The sequence below is a fragment of the Solanum dulcamara genome, chromosome 3 (assembly GCF_947179165.1).
Source record: "Solanum dulcamara chromosome 3, daSolDulc1.2, whole genome shotgun sequence".
Lineage (NCBI taxonomy): Eukaryota > Viridiplantae > Streptophyta > Magnoliopsida > Solanales > Solanaceae > Solanum > Solanum dulcamara.
This window is the reverse complement of record NC_077239.1, coordinates 8,899,560-8,916,614: the sequence shown is the minus strand read 5'-3', so window position 1 is coordinate 8,916,614 and position 17,055 is coordinate 8,899,560. Positions and strand designations below refer to the sequence as shown.

Genomic DNA, 17,055 nt, shown 5'->3' with positions numbered 1-17,055 from the left:
AAAAACCATCCGTTTGAAGTGTTCTTTTCTTGAAGGATAGATAAAATTGAGTCTGAATCCCTGCTGGAATAACTTGGAAGATTCAAAACCAAAAAATAGTAGTATTTATTAGCAACGTAACGAAGGCAGTCACTCAATAACATTTTATGTGAAATTAAACTATGAACTCTTGATCATTGAAGTGTTTTTTTGGGCGATTAAATTACTTGTATTTTTATTTTTTATTTTTGGTAAAAAATTACTTGTATTGGATCATCATACATGTGGAGATTTAACTATATAATCCTGAAACATGACTAGTAATAATGACATAGCAAAGGCAAAAAGTTTCTACAATACCAAGAAGGCAACAACTATATAAAATCCTATTTTATAACAACAATCATTTACTACTCCACCAAAAGTGGGGAAGAAAAGAACTTCAAAAGCTAACACATATTGATTTAATTATCCTATGCTTTTGATAGCAAAGGATTCATCACAATTTAACACACTATTATATCTAATATTGCTGTAAGAAAAAAATTTAAACTTAAGGCAAAAATAAGAAAAATGAAAATTTGACACACCACATGTAAGGGAAGTATTGCTACAACCCCATGTATATAATACACAAGATATAGTCTAAGGACATTTTTGACTGTTGAAATTTTCCGACATCCCTTTGGCGTAGAGGTGGGATCTAGGTCAACTTCTTAGTGGTGGACAGGCACCGGATGTGGTGGTAAACTTGCCGGTGGAAGTGAAGGTTTGCATTGATAACATTTCGCGAAAAGGCCAAATGTATCGACTTGTCTAACGAAATTGGTCATGCTAGCCCAACCTCCGAACCCAAATCCAACGATGAAAACCCAGATCACTATGAAGATGTTAATAACATACATAGCAGTCCAACTTGGCATGAAAAATGGTGGTTTCTCAGCTGCATTCTGCAAGTTCAAAATCAAAATGCAACCTTAAATTAAATGAAACAAATAATATTCCAAACACAACAAATATAGCATAGTTATGAATTAAGTAGGGACCATTACTGAAAGAACATGTTAAATTAATAGGGGTGTATAGTAAATATGTCAAACTCAAGGGGGCATAAGATTGTCAGTCAACTAGTTAGCCAGCTCATTTCAGACATAATACTAACAGGGAGACTGTAGCTTATAACTAAATGAAATAGACTTTTCACCTACATCATATATTTCCAAATCCAAGCCATTAATGCCTTTGTTGTACCTTTCTGTCCTCCCTTCTCTCTCCCCCACCAAGTCCTTTTAAATAAAATGCACTCTTATGGCGTAAAAATTATTAACATTAAATGACTTATACGGTGATAATAAATGGATTTTCATGATCAACATTCGTAACATGATAAAAATAGTAATAAATAACATAATAATGTGAATAATCAATTTACTGTGAGTGTACATAATTTAACATTATAGTATGAAAAGTCTATATAAATACATAAATTTACCGAATTATAATTAGACCATAAGGTAAAAAGAGTCCTCGTAGGGAATATGTCTCACAAGCACTCTAAAGTCCATTGCACATTAAAGGGTTGATATTAATAGGTTTGCATATTGTTTCAAATTAATTAACATCTTATCACAAAGTACTTTTCACCCAATTTTTACTTAGAAACATCATCTAATAATAATTTATGATGAATCCTCATAAATCTGTATTTATGAATTACACACGTAGTACGATTGGGAGGTAGAGAAATTAATGCGTACCTGACGAGCGGATGATTTTCGATAAGTGAGCATATGGGCAAGAGCTGGTATGATGTAGACTGTGAAACTAACCAAAAGAGCCCCAACTGCAGAGTTAATAGGTCCAAAAAATGGGAAAATAATAGCTAAGAACCATATTGGTATAACAACAGGCAATCTAGCCAATGCCCTAAGGCATATACTTCTTGTATCATGCATCCCTATAACTTTCTCCCACACAAAGTACAACGGAGTACACGCGAATCCAAACGTGATGAACTGATGAATCAACATCAAGATCACAGCAGCATCGCGCCATGCGTTTTTAGGTAGAAGTGAGAACGCGTTACTATGGTTTAAAAGTTGATCACCAAATGCCCAGTAAACTGCTGAAGCTGATGGTAGTGTTAGGGTGAAAACATACAATGTGGCTATTAAGTAAATGTACTTGAACTTTTGTGGTTTCCACATTGCATGCATAATTTCCCTGAAATTAATTTAAGCAAAAATAAATAAATTAAAATTGGGTTAATTAGTTGAGCATTAAAAGGTAAATATCTCATAAAAATAAGAGGAATTTAACATAAAAATATCATCACACATGAACAGTTCCATGTACTTAATTAAATGATGTGCACGATTTTATTTTTGTTATACATATATATATATAGTTAAAAGTTAAAATAAAATAAGAATATGGAATCTAATCATATGCTATAATTACTCAAGACATAGTAAAGTAGTACTTTGACAATATGGGGCATTGGATTCTTTAAATATACACAATTCTTAGCTGTATATGTTATAATGAAATGAAAAATTCTTAATGGGACGCATTTAATAACTAAACAATTATTTGGCTTAGCTAGTTCCCATGTACCAAGAACGTGTCAAGATACGAGGATAAGATCATAGGCAATAATTTGGGAAAATTAAAGTTAGTATATTTAAGTGTAAACAAAAGTGAGAAATTATATTTTAAAATGTTGGAAAACTTTTCTTTTTAAAAAAAAAGAAGAAAAAAGCGGAAACAACACCAACATACTCGAGTAATTTCACGACTAGAAAAGTATATATGCACACCTTATTTTACCTTAGAGAGGTAAAAAGACAGTTATTGATAAACTTGCAATTTAAGAAAAAGTAATTTAAAGTAGTTTAGAAGTGGAAATAAACGTGAGAAAATTGGAGGTCCATTTTCACTATTGTTGGTTTTTCATGTGAAGGAAAATGTTGTTTTCCTAGGCTACAAAATTAAAATTAAAAGTTATTTTTTTCATTATTTTGTCTGTTTTTACGAAAATCGAGGTAGGAGGCAAAAGCTGCAAAGAGAAACCGTGTAAAAACAAATACTAGAGTAGCAGATAAAAAAGAAGTAAATATATTTGGATAAAAATGATTACATAAATATTATTCTAACTATAAATATAAAATAAATTACAAAAAAGCAAATAACTTACACAGTAACAGCATGTCCACCAAATGTGTAAAGAATATTAGTAGCACCAGTGAAATACAACACTAGCTTTGATGGACCAGTGTGTTGAACATTTTCAACCTATACAATTAACACAAATAACTTTTCACTAAATAAAAATGGAAAAAGTAAGGATTTAACTTATATAAACCAACAGTTTAATTATATTATAATCTTTTTTTTGATTTTATAAAAAGATACACGTAGTTTCTTTTATTTACCTGACCGTGAACAAGAGCCGCAACGGTTAAGTACCATGCTGTGTAAGTAGTCATTCCAAGGCCTAAAAATGACCAAATTCTATAGTTGTGGAAAGAAGGAATGAAAACAGTTGTTGCACAACAAGCTCCAAATATGTAAGTCCATGTCCTCTTGTCCAAATGATCATTGATGTAATATATGTTACTGTTACAACATCCAAAAAGAGAAAAAAAAAAAATTACAAATCCCACTTTAGTAATTCATTTGTGTGATTATATTATTATTTCTATACCTTGCACAAGCAATTAGTTGTATGACAGATCCAAACAAAAGGAAAGTACAGTTGAATGCAAGGCCTGCTGCTTTCCAGTATGGTCCCAATAGTCCATCAAGCACTTCAAACCACTGCCATTTGATAGATAAATTGAAGTACTATTTTATTCAATGTGCGGGATTCAAAGGATCGGACCATAAGAAAGTATATGATTTACAATACCTGAATGACATGATTCTTGAAACTAACACCTTCTTTTTCTTTTCTGCTTCTATATTCAATATAGAGAACACTGATGAGGTAGGCAGTCCAGCTACCAAGAAGACCATAGAAGACTTGTAGTACTATGCCTGATACCATACCAAGTTGAGAAAAAGAGTATGGTAATGTCAATAGCACTTGTGCAACCTGTAAAAATTTACAACAAATTATTCAGAGTAATAGTGAGATTATTTTCGATGGATCCTCCATCCATGATTACTTACTTGATTAGAAGCACAACTAAACCAAGCATCCCAAGCAGAGCCACCATGCCAGAGGAAACTCTTCACATTAAAAAGTGATTGATCTTCTTCTAATTTTTCAACTTCTTCTTTGCTGCAGCTTCCATCAGTTTCATTGAAATTTGGGACAATTGCTTCCTCTGCTTGCTTCTGAGCCAACATTATCAATTTCTGCCAGATCTCATAAAAAAGAAAAAGACACAAAATGAGACAAAAACTAAATTGAATACTGAAAACTCCCCTTCTTCCCTAGTTTCCCAAAACTAAACTAAAACCAAAAATTCCCCAGATCCAAAAAAAAAAAAAACCAAAAAGTTTTTTTTAAAAATTCTCCCATTTTCTTACCTTGTAGTACTAAGATGTCTTTTTCTTGAAACCAGATCTCTGTAAGAAGAAGAAGAATACACTTATCTTGTAATTGAAATTATATTCCTTTAATTCTCTTTGCAGCAACCGCCCCAGTTCATTTATAGTGAAAAAGCAGAGTGAAAAGGAAACAAGAAACAATTTTTTTTTCTTCAAAAATTTCAAGTGAATAAATGCAAGCACAGAAAATAATTGTAAAGATCAATTCACTTTAAAAAAACCTACTGGAAACCCCAATCAATTCACTTAAATGCTCTTGTGTGAAATTTATATATTTATAAGTTTCTCTGATTACTACAAAGGCGGCGAAGAAAGCCTTAAAAAAGTAGCAAAAAAACAGAGCTTTTTTCTTGCAGAAAGGCAAAAAAAAAAGAAAGAAAGAAGGGAAGTTTATTGGGCAGAATTGAAGTAATACTAGTAGCAGCTAAATCTAAGCTAAGCTTACTGGTTTGCAGAGGTAGTATGTATATATATTAATTGCATGTCTCATTTTTTTTTTTTAATTTTTCTTTTTTTCTTTTGGATTTTTTTTTTCCTTTTTAATCTTTTTCATCACTGTAATCCACTTATGGTTCTTACTCTTATTAAGGGTCCTTGTGTTTGGTAGAAAGGAACAGAGACATGAGTGTTTATGGTTTTCATCATAAATTTTGGATTTGATTTTTAAAATATTTTTTTATTTGTTATTTATTTAAAAGTTAATTTGATTAACTTTCAAAATTAAATTAGATTACATTGATTTGATATTTTAAATTAAAAAATTATATATTCAAAAGATTTTGGATTCGATTTTTAAAATATTTCTTTTAATAGTCATGTTTTTAAAAGTCAGTATCCGTATCCGTATTTTAAAATAAAAATTTACATATTTAAAAACTATGCAAAAAAATACTATAAATTGTAACACTAAATCAAATTAATATGATAAAAAATATATCTTAAAATGTTAGTTAAAGTTTATATCATTTGAATCTCAAAATGAAAATTATTACATGCATGAAGGAATGAAGGGAGTGTATTTTTAAATATTTTTTATAGTTATAATTTTGGAAAGATATTGAAAATTTGTCCAAAAATTGATCTAAATTAATTTTTAGGAGAAATTTCACTTTCATGCACAAAACTTCAATTATTATTCTTTTTTAATATAAAATATATATTCAAACATAATTTCAAATTTCAAAAATTAAAATATTTAAATTTCAACTTTAAAATTTATGATCAAATAAGAGCTAAAAAAGTTTCATTATTAATTCAAAAGAACAGAAATTAGTCGGGCCCCAAAATTAATAGTGAATACTAGGTGGTGAATCAAAAATAAAAATTTAACTTATATACAAATATTTTAAAATTTAATCTATTATAATAGATAATAGAATCTCCTTTTATCTTTTATGTTACTAATTCAACTTATTGCGGAGGATTATTATAGTTATCTTTTTAAGTGATCTCTATCGTAAAATTTTATGATTATTTTTTCCACTATCAAAGCGTATTGAAGGTACTCAGTGAGAATTCTTTTCATTTTAAATAATAAAAAACAAAATATCAGAGGATATTTTATTTAATTGATTTAAGTACTATTTACTTTGAACGATAATAATTAGTCTTAGGTCTGAATTGCTTCTTTTGTGGGTGTTTGGTAAAAACAAAGTTTTTCTTAGAAGCAATTGTCATTCTATGTTTGACTGTCATTTTCCCCTGTACAAGTGATATGGTATTTTTTAAATATAAAGAAGATTCCAAAATTAAAGAATTTTTATTGTTTTAATTTCTTTCTAGATATAAACGTCACCTACAAGATCTGCATTCTTTTCTTCTCTATTTTAACGGTACTTAAATCCATGTTCAAACACTCTTAACACTTTGATTAAAAATTGACAAATAAACATGGATATTATAGTGAACAGGAAGAAAAATTTAAATGTAGATGAGGAAATGATTTATTAGAATTAAAAGTATGCGTTGAAAAAATCATGAATTCATGGTGAAGGATGATCCAAGTTCACATAAGAAAACTCAGTCCCACCCCCCAACCTGACTATCCAAAGGAGCATCGGTTGACCAGAATTTGATACCATGATAAATGAACATTGACCAATCTATCCAAAGGAACATCAGTTCATCAGAATATGATACCATATTAAATGAAATTTGATTGTAATTCAACACCAAAATATAGTTCAAAGGTGGAAGATTCATCATGTTGTAAAAAATGTCATATCAAATATCTTTTTTTTTTTTGTTAAGATCAGATATCTTTGTTTGATGTTTAATAATTTATCACATTTAACTTATAATGATAATCATGATATATGTGCAAATATTTGATATTTCAATCTTGGTTCAAAAATCAAAATTAGTATGACTTCAAAATTTTAGTACTTTAAATCAAATTATACTTTAGAGATTTAGTCATTCAAATACATTTAAGAAGAAATTCATCCTTCTTTATTTTTCAATTCAATAATAACTTTTTGGTGTCACATGTTTATACCTTCATTCTACATACGTTATACTTAAGGGTCACAATTTTTGTGTGAAACACTAAGAAACGTTCTAAGGTCACTAAATACCATGATTTCAACTTTTTTCCTTCTTATAGCAAAAAGTAGTGGGAGAAAATATTTCTTAAATTTGTCAATTTGCAAACTTCTAGCAATATTTGTGTACTACTAGTTGATAAGTGTTTTGTCTGATTTTAACTTGACACGAAATATAAGAAAGTAAAAAGAGAAATTATTTAAAATAAACTAAAAAGTAAAGTAAAATAACAAATAGAACGAAAGAAGTATATGATAAACAGATAAAAAACAATATTTTACTTCAAAATAGAAGAACAAAGGCGCGTTTTGTTAGTTTGTACTCTAAGGAGAACATGTAGTAGTATTATAATGGAAACTTACATAAATATACTATATTAAAAAATACTTACCATTTATAGCAATAATATTTTTTTCACTGAATATTTATAATATAATATTAAAATTGTATTATGAAGTGGTGTATGTACTTTGTTACATGTGCATGTTATAGATGTTATTATTAGTTAGTATATATAAAAGGCATTGTTTCGGGGATGAGTTAGCCGACCTTAATAGGTTAGCCTTGTATTTTTACTTTTGTTATTTATGTTAAGGCTTGGGGGTGTTGCTCAACCCCTGACTGTGCACGAGAGGTGGGAGCCCCGTGTAGGGTCTGTTCCAAAAAAAAAAATAATAAAAAAAATATATAAAAGGCATCATATATAAAATTGTTCTTTAATTTGACTTTAGCTAACATTCATACCCTCGAACCTCCAGTGTTAACAAGCAAACCTTTAAACTTGTATAAAGTTGAACAAGTAGATACACGCATCCTACGTGACATAATACACGTGGGATACCACTTAGGAAGTAAATTGCCACGTATGATGCATTTGTCTACTTTTTCAATTTTATACAAGTTAGTTTAAGTAACTAATTGGCACACCCAAAGCTCACATACATATATGTAGGATGAAGCTAAGTTAAATGTCATATTTATGTATCGTGATTATATATATACAATGAACAGTGCATATGCATTGAAACTAAGTTTTGAAAGAAAAGTATTGGTACATTTTTTTCTTAAAGAAAGATTTTGGTATTTCTTAAACCCACCCTCCCCCCCCCCCCCCCAAAAAAAAATTTACACTAATTTCCCTTATGAAAAATTCCCTTTACTTTTGCCACAGGTGGCAGAGCAGTAGAGACAATTGCTGGGACAAATTCGCCCTATGTTTTTTGGATCAAATTTGGTGATAATTTTTTACTTATGTCCTTCTAAAGCTGAGTAAATGATCTTCAAAGGCATCTCCCCAATTTAGACAAATATTACCTTTTTTTTATACAAGGACAAGAAAGGGTCGTTACAAGTTTGCAACAAATCCATCTGCTTAATCGGTGAAGCAGGAAACCTTATGAAGTTATAAGGATTATAACTGTTAATACGAATCGATCCAGTTCATTCAAGTTAGTTCACTCAAACTTTGAAATTTGACAGATCAGATCGAGCTAATCCATTATGTTAAGCTGAGATTCACCTACAAAAACAATTGTGTCAACAAATTAAACCATCACTACTTACTAAAAAATATGCCCTCTATTCCATATTAAGTGAATTTGTGAGACAATACATACATATTAAGAAAAACATTTAGAGACATAATTTGAACCATAATTTTCAGTATTTTTCTTTGTAAAATCATAAATATAACTTTGCAAATAGTGTGATTTATCTCCTAGAAAATATAAAATTTCAATAAATGAAAGGACAAATATGAAAAGAGTTTTAAACATCTATCTTGAACTTTGAACAATGAAAAATCCCTCAAAAATAACATGTTTGAAAAGCCAGAATGTAATTGGGAGTTTATGTTACGTTAGTATACACTCATAATTCAATGATAAAGGGTATATTCACTATGCGTAAATTACCGGAGTAGCCGGCTGCACGCCGTAAAAGGCGAACACGCGAACCATCAAAGCTTCTCAGCCCCACTTCATCGCCGGCTTATTTTGCTGTTAATTGGCCCATTCAATCGGCGTTTTAGAGACCCTACCCGCCAGCCACCTTAGAATTTTCATCTTTTTTTAATTTAAAGGGCCAAAAAAAATATATGCTAATTAAAGTAATGGAACAAGATTAGTAGATAAGGTTAAAAAAGAAAAAGAAAGTATCATTACTCTTAATTAATTTGCGTCATGTTTACCTTTAATTACTTCTAGAATTTATTATATTATTTTCCCCACAAAGAGATTTAGCTCCTAGTATTTATTACATTACTTCCCGCCTCTTCCTCAACCAAATAAAAAAAATGAAAGAAGAAAGGAAGTTGGAAATTATACTGTGTGAATAAGTAACAAAGTATTTTATGTGTATATTATATGTTGATTTTTTTTGACTTTTTCATAAATTTATTCCTTTATATTTTAATATTTTTTAGTAAAATTTTTGATTCTATCGATCCTAAATTTTTTCAGATTCTATTTTGTATAAGGTATTTCCCTTATTTATTTTCAGATTCAAACACGAAAAAAACAAATAATAAAGGGCAAGACTAGGGCTAGAATAAGATCATATATAAGAGTACACTCTTTTGTAAGTAAAATACAAAATGGAATTTTAAAACAATATACAGAAATTTTCTAGAAGGTGCAAAGTTTAATCAATATGAATGCTTGGATCAAGCAAAAATTATTTAAACTTTCAAACTTTAAATTCACACGTCTTTAATTCTAGCTAATTAGTATGCAGTTTCCTAATTTTGCATGGAGAAAACATGTCTTTTTTTTAAAAAAAAATTAAAAAAATCTTACAAAAGTTATTCCACAACCTTCTTTTTTCCCTTTCTTTTCCCTTTTCCCAAATTAAACAACCTTAGCTTTCCTTACATTGCAAATTAATAAAGCAATGCCCACGGACCATATACATAAGCACAAAGAAATGGAAATAGCTAAGGTACAAGATATATCCCTTTTAATGGAATTTTTGCTATTTGAAATTTTGGGAATAACAATGATGTCTAAACGATAAAACTTCTTATGTGGGGTTTCAACTTATCTTTAAAATTTTTAATTTTCTATATATATATATATATATATATATATATATATATATATATATATATATATATATATATATATATTGACAAGCAAAGAATAGTATATAATCAGTACAATTTTATTAGTTATTGCAGATTAATATTACGGATAAATCAATGTTTTTGCCTTTCCACGTTTCACTAGTCAAAAAATATAATGATAGCTAAGAGAATTAGAACGAAATATTGATAGCAAGTAAATAACGATTTCACTTTAAAATAATATAAAATACAAATTATAAAATCATAAAAGCTATATAGAACCAGCTTTGGCCAGTCTCACATCTTCCCTACATGATCAATACATAGAATTTATAAAATCATAGTTTTTATAAATCGAAAAAGTGGCACGTAGCATTCTTGACATATATATAATTTTTTGGGGGGGAATTTCCTCGAAGCCAAAAAGAATAAAAGGATCTAGTGGGGGGTTTAATTTGACACTTTTATTTAGGTGTGCAAGTTGATAATTATTGTTTATGTATTTATGTGTGTCTCCTTTTTATATGATGAAATGATGGTGTCAATATAGGCATAGAATGGTGGTGGTGGTGGGGAGTGGCCGGCAGCCGTAGCATGGTGGCGTTGGTGGACTTCCTTTTTGTCACATTTCATTGTTTTAATGGAAATATTTGTTACATAAATTCCATACAAAAACCCCACGTTTGCCCCCTTCAAACGGGATTTTGTCGACTTTCATTTTTATTTTTCACCCACTAAGTTTTTTTTTTAAAAAAAAAGAAAAAAGAAAAAGGAAACATTTTTTTACATCACAATTAGATCTTTTAGTGGCATGCACTCTTATCATGTATATTTTTTATTTATTTTTATTTTCCAATTTTAGTTTTTTATTAGGTCCGTCAAAGGAGGCATTGGACTTATCTTATAAAACCTTTATATCATCATTTATCATCCAATTTCAATCTTTAATTTTCTTTGGACAATTTTTTTTTGAAAATGGAAGTGTCCTAGAAGTTTTAAGTATAAGCTAAGACCAAAAGTATATTAATGGGGTCGTTTGATATAACGGACATAGTCGTAAAATAAGTTATATCAGAATTATTAATTAATATTTAGATAAGTTATTCGTATTAAAAGGTCGAATAATATTATTAAAATTACTATTTATAATTAACTATTACTATTTTTTCTTATTTTGCATTCTTAATTATTATATGGTTCAATTTTTTCCAATGATGACAATTATTATATATTCATTTTTGAGTATTACTTTTAAGAGGGTAATGTAAGTGGGAGAAGCAATGATTAAGGCATGGATTTATAAACCACCAAGGATTAAAATTCAGGAAAATGTTTCCATCGTTGGTATCCACGTGGGTCCCACTAATTATCAAATGGGTTTTTACTATTCCTTAAACCGACACGTGGATCTGACCTAGGAGTATTACATTTCATTCTCCTCCTTTCCAAATGGATTTTTTCCCTCAAAACTCTCTGAGAATCATATTACTAGAGTTTTGGGATACGTTTTTGACTCAAGAAATGAATTTCGATTTTGATCTAGGATTCAACTCGGTCTGAGACCCCACTTTTGAATCAGGGTCAAGAGTTAGTGTTGAGTCTCGAATTCTGAATTGGGTTGGAAGTCGATTTATGAATCAAATTTGAATCTCGATTCTTGAATCGAGGTTGAGATTCTAGTCTCAAATTGGGTTTACGATCAAGAGTCGGGTCTCTAGTCTAAATCAAATCCTAAGCCCCGAGTCAGGGTCAAGAGTCTATTTTCGTATCAAGGTCTATATCAGATGCTTATCCAGAATCTTACTTTCTGCTTAAGATTCAATTCGACACTCGACCCCCAAACTCGATCCCAATCTAAAAATTGACTCTGACCCAACTTTCGACCCCGACCATGATTCCAATTCGGGATCTGACTCCCACACATAGTATTTTGTCATATTATTATTTTTGGATCCGATGTAATAATATTTTTCTTAAATTATGCCTAAATACTTTAAGATAATATATTTTTTAAATTTTTACAAATCAAATATTGAAATAAAAAAGAAAATCACTTATATTTTTTAAAAATATTTTCCTCCATACCGAACACACTTTGAGCGTTGATTGGAGCTAGCTACTGTTGTATAAGTTGAACATGCATAACTTTTTACTCTATCTTGGAGTTTATGAATTTTAATAATAATTTGAATTAATATATAATAATAACAACTAAATTTATAGTTAAATATTAAATATTAAATATATATTAAGATATTATTAATTAAAATTAATATAGTATTAATTAAAATGATTGACGTAAACTAATAGCTAACACACTCAATCTGCCACTAATCTTGGATTTGACACTGGCACATTAACATGTGAACTTTTTTCTTCCAAAATTCTGTATGCAATTATTTTTTCCAATATATACGAGATAACACCCCCATCACCAATCACAATGGGGCAACATATTGTTGGTAAGAAATTTAGTCAAAGAGAAGATTTCACTTTAAGTCTTTATTTACCAACTTCTTATATATAATTATGACCACATTGCATGGGTTAGGTTATGTCTGATTATCTTCAATAATTCCCTATCCCTCACACTTGCTCACTCTTTGATTGTTGAAGCATCCTAAGAATATGACAAAACCCTTGCAATGATTTCAAACCTTTTATATATTTCAATTAATTTTTTTATTTCTATTAAAAGAAATTAAAACCCAGGGATGGAAAAATTGGGTCAATTGATTTTGTGGTCCTTTGGAAGTTTGTTTTTAGGTGAGGATTTATCAAAAACAGTCTCTTCATCTTCACAAAAAAGGAGTAAGGGTTTGTGTATACACTATTTTTTCTAGACTTTATTTGTAAGATTATACTAAATATATTATTGTTGTTACAAATTCGTTTTTAATTTTATATTCTTTTTATAAGAGATTTTTATTTTTATACTTAAGAGATTTGAATATAACAAACAAGAAATCTACAAAGATTTTTTTTGTTCAAATTTATAAATGATCATATATAGGAGATTGTGCTATGTATAAAAAGGTTATGGTAATTGTAAGCTTGAATTATTGATTTATATGAGCACTACATCGTATTAGGTGAAAGTATTTTTTTCCCTTTACTTGTTAGTCATATGGGGAGAAAAAGAATTCCATAGTTGGAGATACTTTATGGCTGTTATACACAAAGATTCTTTTTTTAAATTTTTTTTTTGCTTTTCAAATAAATGTTGGATTCAATAGTTTTTTGTTGAGAAGAAAGGTTTACAAGGGTCTTGATTATGGGATGCTTTTAGCATCAACGTGCACAACTAAAATAATGAAAAGAATAAAATAACGAATCTTTAGATATACATTGAAGTATTTATTTTTATTTTTAAAAAAGTCATAGGTGTGTAGGGTAGAGTAGAAGGGTTATTAGGGGCTAAAGTGTCACTCCAATGACGGAAAATGCCTTTTGGAGTGTTTGGTTAGTGCACTTATATTTAGCTTTTAAGTTGGTCTTTGATAGTAAATATATACTCAAGTCCTTTTCTTTATATACTTCTCTAGGTAATTGGCATTTGCCTTTTTTCACTTCCAAATATTGGTGCCAACTTTAATTTGTTTGCCTTTCCGCTTTATCTATTAAGAGTATACTCTAAATAATATTCATACGTTCTAACTTATGTCATAGTGTTAGTTTTTACAAAATTAAGAATGAAACAAAGATATTTTAAAACTAACGATTTAAATTATAGATATTTATGTAATTATAAATCATTTTATGAAGTGTGACACTTATCATGGAGGACATGTCAAAGAGAAGGGCTAATAGACTTATAAGATGACAAGCTTTCGAAGAATGGGTGCACATAACAATTTAAATGTGTAATACTACATAACACAAAGTTACTTTGGTAGAGAATAATAAATAGAAAGAAATGATCTTTTATGACTAATTATAACTTAAATAGAAAAAAATAATCTTTTTGAAATGTGTAAAAATGAAAATCTCCTCTGAAAAGGCGTAAAACTAAAATAAAAATAAAAATTGTAAAGTATTATAAAACCAAATTTAGAGTATTGGTGTTGATTTCTTTGCTAGTACATTTTTTATCGATTAACATATCCTTATCGAGGCCTTATTCTTGAAAGGTATAGTTTTTCTTCCTTTCTTTATCTAATAATTAAAAATCAACGACCACATTTGTAAGCATGAAATTTTCATCAAGAAATTTATGTTGGATTGCAAGTTGGAACATATTTAATAGATTAAACTTCAAAAATTATACATTTGGAATTGAAAGACTTTATAACAGGATAGTTTAAGGAAAAATTACTTGGATGTGGACTTTTTAATAAATAATTATTGTAACAATATTATGATAAATCTGCTATGTATTAAAAGTGAATTATGCATATAATATAAATGTATTATAAGTGTTTTAAAATAAATTATGCTTGTTTGGTAAAAAATTGATGCAATGTATTATAAGTGTATTAAAGTGTGTGATAAATGCATTATCCATAAATAAAACCCGTATTATATATATTTTATAAATTATTCTCGATAAATAATATTAAAACTATATTATAAATATATTATAAGTATTTAATAAAAAATAAAATATTATTATTATAAATGATAAATATTTTCTACTGTGCCTTTTGGACTATCAAACATTCTTAATATATGTCTTGTCTATCAATTACACAAGTTACAACCATATTTTATTATTGAGACTTTAGAATCTATAAAATTGGAAAACTTTTAATATATGTATATTTTTACTTGTTCACTATATTAAAAATAAATGTTTAATAATATTTGTTCAATTTTTGAAATTAAGAGATAATTTTACACTTACTTTCTAATTTATCCTTATCATTAATTATAGTTATTTCCCTATTACATTTTCAATATATTGTATTTATTATATTCAAATGGTGATATGGTAAAATTACCCTTCTATTTATAATTTCTTAAAAAATGCACAAAGTTAATAGTAGACAAATATTGTTGGACGGAAAAAATATGTATCTCACACGAATTGATAAAATTAGAAAACTTTTAATATGTATCTCACGCAAACAATATTAATTGTGTGAAGCTTTTTTCTATTGTTTCACAAAACATTGGACCTAAAATTTGTGAACCCAAAAGTGTAAGATTTGGCTTCAATAAGATTAATACTGTTAAAACAGTGTTGATTACAATAACTCTTTAAAAATATTCAATATTTAAAAGAGGGAAAACTGAAATTAATTATATTTATAAAGGAAAACAATACTAAAGAAAATAGAATTGGGCGACAGATATATTCTATAGCTACCCAATTAAATTCGCCGCTATCCTATTTAACGATGTATTAGTAAATTTTATTAGCTATGAGTAATTTAACGGTGAATTAACAATTAAGTACATAACTAATTTCAATTTTTTTTATAGTGAAAAATATAGAATCATACTTCAGTAATTTATAAAAGAAGAGGATTTGTAAGTAAAAGTTTTCCACAAATTAGACATAAAACAGTATAGTATAAAAGTCTAATCTCAGAAGGAATAATATATAAATCTTGAGATCATTATTGGTGACACGTGACTTGACAAGTAAAGGAAGTGATGAACTTAGTGCTGGTTTTAATTTTGGACCCATTGAAATTGACCCCTCAATTTAGTCAGAATATTACTTTGCACCAAACTATCATGTCCAAAACTTCAAACAGGTCCCCACTATGGAGCTATAAATTTAGTGCATACCAAGTTGTTAGCTTCAATCCTTATTTCATTTTCAGTAATTTGAGCATAAATCCTTTCATACTTAAAGGGGAATTTTGGATTTCTGGGTTGATTCCTTTAATTTAACTTTGATAGCTCATACGAGTCCATTACAGTGTCAATGGACCAGACCCCTTGATAATAATGTAAACAATGTAATAAACTAAGAGTAAAGACAATGCACACAATTTTACATAGAAAACTTCCTTACTCAAGAGAGAAAAAATCACGACCTGTCCCACAGGGTTTATCAAGCAATTTTACTAATCAAAAAATGAGCCAAGATTCAGATTACAACTTTATGCAATCTAAGAATTAAAGCCTTAATCCTTCCCTCTTGTAACACCCCTGTTACAAGAAAAAAACTAAGCAATATTACTATTGCCACCACCCCAACTAAATCTAGTTGATATAGACTTAGAACATTCCGATCAAGCTAACTCTAGTGATGACTCGAAAACATGAACTACAACATGAAACAGATCAATATTCCTTTATAACACAGAAATTGATCTTACAGTATTTAGAACAAAAGACACAACATCAATATAAGACAACTTGAAGCTTTCTTGCAAGTAACTTTATCAGGTCCTTGGTTGTCTTAGTGAAGTAGCTCCTTTTCTTGTGAGAGAATCAACATATTGCACGTATATTCTTGATTTTCAAAATATAGTTGTTTGATGTCCAAAGTTGTGTATTAGCGTTGGATAGACGCAACCTCATTGTCTTCTGATGGCTGATAAGTCTGTTATCCTCTACCGTCTCTACCAATCATAACAGGTGGTAGCAGGCTTTACATCTGGTCCCATTAGTTTTGTAATAAAGTCTGCTCATGGGACCAGATCCGTATATCAGGTCCTATAATTTATTAATTCATTAAAATCTGAAAAATAACATTTTCTCTCTTTTTGATGATGATAAACTAAACGGACCTGTTTTACATTACCAGAGAACTTCCCCTATCAATATTGTTCCCCCTGTCAAAATGCTTCCCCCTATCTGCATAGCCGCGGTCCAACCAGGTCTTATCACCAAATCATAAACTTTTCAACTCAAGAATGAACATATCTCTTCCCCCTTTGGCATCATTAAAAAAAGGAAGCAGTAAACCAAACCAAAATCATGCACACATGAAAAAATTCATTGCCACGAAGGGCAAC

General features: G+C 29.0%; 1 protein-coding gene across 1 annotated transcript; it reads right to left on the bottom strand.

Moving 5' to 3' along the window:
• Positions 1-354: 354 nt before the first annotated feature.
• Positions 355-5,056, bottom strand: LOC129882372 (auxin transporter-like protein 2). The gene is made up of 8 exons (XM_055956632.1): positions 4,516-5,056; positions 4,153-4,341; positions 3,890-4,075; positions 3,686-3,798; positions 3,414-3,597; positions 3,176-3,273; positions 1,737-2,202; positions 355-929 (listed from the first exon to the last, which is right to left on the bottom strand). The coding sequence occupies exons 2-8, from the start codon at positions 4,330-4,332 to the stop codon at positions 696-698; spliced, it is 1,461 nt and encodes a 486-aa protein (XP_055812607.1). The 5' UTR covers positions 4,333-4,341; positions 4,516-5,056; the 3' UTR covers positions 355-695.
• Between the last annotated feature and the right edge of the window lie 11,999 nt (positions 5,057-17,055).

Coding starts and splice junctions, on each gene's coding strand:
- LOC129882372 (XM_055956632.1), bottom strand. CDS start 4,332: ATGTTGGCTCAGAAGCAAGCAGAGGAAGCAATTGTCCCAAATTTCAAT. Junction 3,799..3,889: donor TCAAGAATCATGTCATTCAG/GTATTGTAAATC, acceptor ATCAAATGGCAG/TGGTTTGAAGTGCTTGATGG. Junction 3,598..3,685: donor CAACTAATTGCTTGTGCAAG/GTATAGAAATAA, acceptor ATGTTGTAACAG/TAACATATATTACATCAATG.